This window comes from Henckelia pumila, chromosome 3 (genome assembly GCF_033568475.1).
Source record: "Henckelia pumila isolate YLH828 chromosome 3, ASM3356847v2, whole genome shotgun sequence".
Lineage (NCBI taxonomy): Eukaryota > Viridiplantae > Streptophyta > Magnoliopsida > Lamiales > Gesneriaceae > Henckelia > Henckelia pumila.
In genome coordinates this window covers 39,935,377-39,942,062 of record NC_133122.1, presented here as the reverse complement: position 1 = coordinate 39,942,062, position 6,686 = coordinate 39,935,377, and the positions used below count along the sequence as shown (strand labels likewise).

General features: G+C 35.8%; 1 protein-coding gene across 1 annotated transcript; it reads right to left on the bottom strand.

Annotated features, from left to right (window-relative positions):
- Window positions 1-4,480: 4,480 nt before the first annotated feature.
- LOC140887177 (uncharacterized) lies at window positions 4,481-6,118 on the bottom strand. Its single transcript, XM_073294251.1, has 2 exons — window positions 4,956-6,118; window positions 4,481-4,840 (listed from the first exon to the last, which is right to left on the bottom strand). Exons 1-2 carry the CDS (start codon window positions 5,643-5,645, stop codon window positions 4,721-4,723), a joined length of 810 nt encoding a protein of 269 aa, XP_073150352.1. The 5' UTR covers window positions 5,646-6,118; the 3' UTR covers window positions 4,481-4,720.
- Window positions 6,119-6,686: the final 568 nt, after the last annotated feature.

The window sequence follows — 6,686 nt, the reverse complement described above, 5'->3', positions numbered from 1 at the left end:
TCACCAGTATCCCCAAATCCACCTCCATTCCGTTGGCGTCGTCTGTTTTGCCCCCCTTTCGTGGGTGAAACTAGTTGGAGTATATATTAAGGAATAAAAATTTCAATTTACTAAGATTCTTCATATGAATCGAACTTGGTCTTGTGTTTAGCAAAAACTATTCAACATATGCGTGTTGGTCCATTGACAACACTGATATCATGATAAAAATAACTTCTTTTTTTTGTTGTTGTTTATCTTGTATTCTTTTTTTCTTTTTTTTTTGCCGAGGGAACCCGCAGCCGCTATCTTTCGGTGCGCTTTGGGTAAATCCTCGAACTAACGCAATAGCCTGCAAACTATGCAAATCAGGTAAACCACACTAGGCAAACCATGTGTGGCAGTTTAGTCCAAGAAGGTGTTGGCATGAGGAATTGAACTTCTGTCCTATGGCCAAGAGTTCGCCAACTTCATCAACTTGTACACCTTTTTAGGGGCATCTTGTATTCTTGGTCTTTGAATATCAAGCTTTCTATTTTAATGTTATGTTTTTAATATAATATAATATAATTTATAATTATGTGCTTATAGTTTGCTCTTATTCCTAATTTTGTGTCTCCGGTGTTGTTTGTGTTACATATCTCTTAAGATTGTGTCTTAATTTTGTCTCGTTTGGTTGTTTACTGTTAAGAGTTGACGACTATCGCATGGGGACAACGCGACATCATTATTTGTCCTCAAATTGATTAGCAATCATAATTCTTAGCTTTGAGCAGTAATTTCAGACACCGTTTGGTTTATGGATTGGATGATGATGAATTAATAATATAAAAATTTTAAATCAATATACTTGGGTTAGACAATGGTGCATGACACTAATCATTGGATGAACTTGAGCCAAGCATTGGACAAAACAATGATTATTAATCAATCAATGTGTTATCTTTCACATCAAATTGCATAAACATTTAATTTATGAGTGAAATTAGTGATTATAGACGCCAATAGTTTAATTTGAAAGTAAATAATGAAGTCAAGTGATTCTCACGTGTTGGTTACCAACTCTTTTAACCGACATGAAATTAAAGTATAATATGTAATTTAAGGATATAATTAGCATCCTAAAAATTTGAAGTACAAAATTTAGGGGTGTTTGTAATTACTAAAATAAATAATTGTTAGATTTTGGTTTTAAAAAATTATTATTGTGTATTCCTTAAACTCAAATTATGTGTTAATTTATGCTTAACTTAATTGAAATCTAAAAGCTAGTCATATGGTGATTATGATATTCAAAAGTGATTTTAGTAAAAATGTCAATGCTAAAATTACTCTAATCATTTATCAAACACCATCAACTTTGATTTTTAGCTTCACTTTTGTTTTCAAACACTACCAACTTTTGATTTTTCTTCACTTTTTTTATAATCTATAAATTTAATAACTTCTACAAAAGCATGATTTTTTGCAAACACTCCCTAGACTATTTAGAAATTAAAGTATATTCCGTCCGTTTTATTGATATAGACAAGTGTGTGTTTTCATATATATTTTAAGAAAAAATTAGGAAGTAATTTTTTAATGTAATTTTCATTTTATCCTTACTTAAATGAACTGCACCCAGAAAAATTATTGCAAATGCCAAGAAGTTAGGAACGAATGAAAAATGAAATGTAGAGCGATACGAAAGGAGTATAAATTATCAAGAGTTTGTCTCTTGTATCAAACTTATTCATATTTATCAATATTTTTAATATAAAAAATAATACATTATCATACATAACTTAATTAAGAGATCCGTTCAAATGCGTGAATCCAGCTCTATTTATACTTTTTACGTTAAAAATACAAGTTTTTGTGAATTATCAATTGTTTTTTTTGAATTATGTGAATTATCAATTATCAACTCATAGAGTTTGAAATAATTATTATCAGATGCATTATTAAATTAATTAATGATAATAAAAATAATGATAAAGCGATAAACGACGTTGAAAATTCCCCCAACTGAAGAAGACGACGAACAAGATGGCCATTGAAGAAAATCCAATTTCAATTTGACACACAAAATCCCTTATTGGTAATTGCATTTTTTTTTTGTTATTGTTATTGTTTTCGATCCAATCGAGATCACAAGATGGTGTTCAGCGGCGGGGCGGTGGTGGCGGTGGCCAAATTGTCGGCCAATACTTGTCAGTACATAGCGTGCAACCCACAGCGATTGCCCACCGATCAAGTTCTCCATCTCCTCTTCTGCTTCCCGTTGCACCAGCTCCGCCGCCTGGCCTTCTGGCTCTGGACCTTCTTCTGCTTCCCCTACCCCGACAGCCCTTATCTCACCTCTTCCTCTTCGTCATCCTCTTCCTCTTCCTCGTTGGATTTCCATTTCCAAGAAGAAGACCTGCACTCCGATTAAGCAATTATTCATCCCCTATTGGTCGTTGTATGTATAGTTAGTTGTCTGCTATTTCGTTTATCAGTCGGTAATTCGTTCTTTTGTGTGAAGTTTAAAGTTTGTTTGCATTGTGATTGAGTCCGCATCATCGTATGATTCAAGAGTAGGTTCCAGTCTTGGGAATTTGATAATCTTCCTGAGGGCCATGGTGAATTTGAGGCACTCTTGGTGCTTTTGTTCCAATTACGTGATTGGTAAGGTGGGAAACTGGGAATGGTTGCTTTTTGTGGTGGGTTTTCTGTTGAAGACCATGTTTTCGATGTAATGAACAACATTGTTGTTGATGAAGCAGTGGCGTAGAGACTGGAATGTTATTTTGTATGATGTAATTTCTAGTTTCTATGTCATTGTTTCTTTGCCAAAAGAATGTAGACTATTGATGCTAGTGAGTGGTTAAGGCAATAAAGGCAGACCGATGTGCTCTTGCCACAACATGCATTATTCAATCCCAATATTAAATTTTGTTGGTAATGCATTGTGCAAAAATGTAAGTTCTTCAATGTGTTTTATGTGCTTTTGATGTGAAAAAAGACTCATTTTTCTTTCATCATAAGCTCTTACATTCTTAATATTTGATCATCCTTTTCTGCAATTAAGAGAAAGTTTGGAAAATTTTTTATTGCATTCCCTATCCCGAAGAACTTTTACCATGAATTATTGTAGTTAAAACAGAACATTGCAGCTAATACTTCTGACATGCTCCGTATTCTGTGTGAAATTGTTATAACCATGTGATAATTGTGTCTAAATGTGTCTGCATTCTCTAAGAAGAAATTAGTTTCTGGAAAATTATTTAGTGTAATAAATCAATTAAGCAAGATCAATCAATTTGTGTTGAAGGATCAGAACAAAGATTAAATCTTTTTATCGATCTTGTTGATGTTCTCTTCGTGCTTTCACCAGATTCAATGGATGAAAACAAGTTTGTGTGCTACCTTTTATGACACTCGTCTCTTTAGAGAGTAGTTTCATGTATTTCAGTCATGGAAGGGTACTTTGGATGTTTTTGTGTGGGAACATAGGGCTGTGCGTTACCTTAGGTAGAAAAAGATGGCGTAAAATTTGGGCAATGTGTGCAACATGTAGGCTACAGCCAGGTAGGAAACATTGGCTCTTCTTGAGTTGGTGATAATATGTCAAAACTCAAGGGATTTGTTAAATTGAGATACTTGATTCTTGAAGGACAGAGGTGATATTTTGAGGTTGTTTTGGTGTCTAATGAAACCTCACTGGAATTGAATGCATTAAGTATTTGAATTATTTTCTTTTGCAAACATTCATTTTAGCATTTAATGCTAGAGAGTAGAAACTAACCTGCTTATGGTCTAAAGTTAAATGAATTGATCATGTGAAGTTCAGAGAAATCACCTGGGCAAGGGGGTTGGATGGGACCAGGAAGTCCGTCGAGCCCTATTATGAAAGTGTTTTCTTTTTCTTTTTCTTTTTTGAAGATTCACTTCCTTTGTTAATGCTATATGCTATATAGTACCGTATATTAACTTGCCGGGAAAATTTCAGAGGTTGTGCTTGGATATAGGGATTTAAAGCTATTGATTTCAAATTCATTTGATTAATTCGATAAATTTATATTGGATGTATTTTAAATTCGCCCACCCACCTTTGACTTAATATGTAAATGGATCGAAGAATTATGATGGATTTTATATCTATCCAAATCGTGTGTCGTTTCAAATCCATCGTTCAAATCTTTCCTCGAATGAAATACTTATGTCTAAATACAACCTAATAGATTTCCAAATTAAGAGAATTCTTTCCTAATACCCTAGGTACGGTATTTCTCTCTCGATGGGACAGAAGTCTAAGCATCTTCTCTTTTCCTTTTTGTCGAGTAGAATAGTGATATCAGAATTTGGTATCATGTAATGAATGAACAAAGGCTATAGATGCCAAGTTAACTAAGTTCAGTTACGAAAATGCAGATTGTTCGATTACTTCAAATTTATTGTGATACAACAGTTTAAACCAAGTCAAACAACGGTGATCTTTATTTACTTATCCAAAGACTTTTTCCAGGAATCCTGTATGGAATATATAATCAGGAAGACAGTGGGCAACTTGCATGTATATAATTTATATCCATTGTGCCCTTTGCCTTACAATGATGATGTTCATATACTGGGAATAGATTTTTCACACTAATGGATACTGCTTTAATCTGAATAAATATAATCACATATGCATCTATTTACAAAACCAATGCAAATATATGAAACATGCGTGTTCTTTGTTTCTTGATCCATCCCCTTTCCGTAATCCTTCTCGCACTCAGATAGCTGCATCGTAGTGACCCCCGAAAGTGATGCGTGCTTTAGCTATTGGAACTCCTCGCACAGCACAAACTGCTTCAGTGAGCCTACTTGCGTGATCTACGCCTTGTTTGATTCTCTGCAAACATGTTAAATTTTTTTAGTACCGATCAAAAAAACCCGACAAAATCTGTCCACTGTATGGAATACAATGAGCTGGTATATGTTTGATTTGATCCTTTTCGGGTTCTAACCTTGTTATTGGCGTGAGTTTGTGATTGAAGCTTTTGATTCTGCAGAGGATGTTTGTTACTCATCCTGCCGCTGCTGCGGAAAACGATGATGCAGCAAACAGTGACTCCGAGTGAGCAAAAAGCACCGATCCCAGTTAAGCTCCATTTCCATATATTCGATCCACCTCCATCGTCTTTCTTGGAATCTTTTACATCCTCTTCCTTGATCTCCATTTCTGAAATATCACAACTAACGGGGCTCTGCCCCCCCTTTTCTTCGAACTGGAAAACCGCAGAACCTTCGATCGGAGGAATGAATCCCCTACTAGCACTACCGGACCTCGGTGAGTCCACTTTGATGTCGACAAATTCAGCCTCCTTCATTTTCTTGAAGAAAACTTGTGAAACAGGGTCTGATGATGGTGGCGTCGGTGGAGGCGTGATCTTCTTGATGATCTCCCCCGGCGGTACAGCAGATTCTTGATCTGGTGGCTTCTTGGGAATTCTTGGTTCCAGAAGATGAACAGAGAGAGGTGGGAGCTGGTTCTTGGCATGGTCCTGCTGGGGAACAGAATCGACAACGTTCGAAGGACATATGAAGTAGTTCATGTGGAAAACAGTGCTTCCCTTGGGGTTGATCTTCTTCCCTCCATCATCATGTATTCCAAGAAATCCCTCCTCGGGGAGGAGCTCCCACTCTTCGATATCCATTTTGTGTGAAGTTCTTTTGGTCGGTAATGGTTTTGGTATATATTCAAAGAAAGATCTCTGGGGGGGCTGTTTTCATGGAGTTTAGTGAGGAATTCGAGTGAAAATAGGGCACCGGCACCCCATGATGTTGATGTGGATGCTGTGTAATGAACGAATACAAAGTATCTTCTTCTATCTTCTCTCTCACTTAGCTGATAGGACAGGGCTACGTGCCAATATGGCGAATGGTCCCCCTACCCTCAAATACCACTCTGCCCTGCTTTAGATATTTATCTCATCAAAGGGTTAATTGCCTCTTTTGAAAATTAAATTGTTACTTTTGCATAGAAATAGTATAAGGAGCTGTTAAAGATTGATTAAGTAGGCCCCATGTTATGAAAGGGGATTAAGATTTCGATTCAATATGATTAACCCTTGTTAATTCGAGTCTATTGGGATGTGAATCGTTTTTTTTTTTGAGTCTAATGTATTTTCGGTTTGGTTCGGTTTCATTTGGTTTAAGTGAGCTTGATATTGTTGAAGGGGTGAAATGCTGACTTTCTAGAGAACGAGTGGAACAGTCTTCCACGGTATGGATGCTGGTTTTCGTTTGAGTTTTACTAACCCAGTTTTTATGTAAACCATTACGAAAGATGTAAAGGGATAGGTATGTTTGTTTGTAGATGGATATATTAATAATAATATTATTACGTTGTATTTTTATATTTTTTTTGTATAATAAATGAATCTATAGAATAAAGGGGTGTTGGGTCAGCAGTTGCTTGTAGAAGTGGGATAGGAATTATACATTGAGATAAGGTGCGAGGCGTTGGGTTTCCGGAGAAACCGAACGCAGAAATTTTCGATCTATCGATCCCAAAAACTATCGTGGATTGATTTTGATTCATAAAATAACATGCATAAAATATATTAAATACACGAAAGGGTTTATCGTCGTGGATGAATACTCTTGTTTTGTTTCAATGATCTCAACTGTAGACTTGTCGCAATCAACAAAAATTCGGTCCACCATCAAATGGATCTACCACGAATAATTGAAAC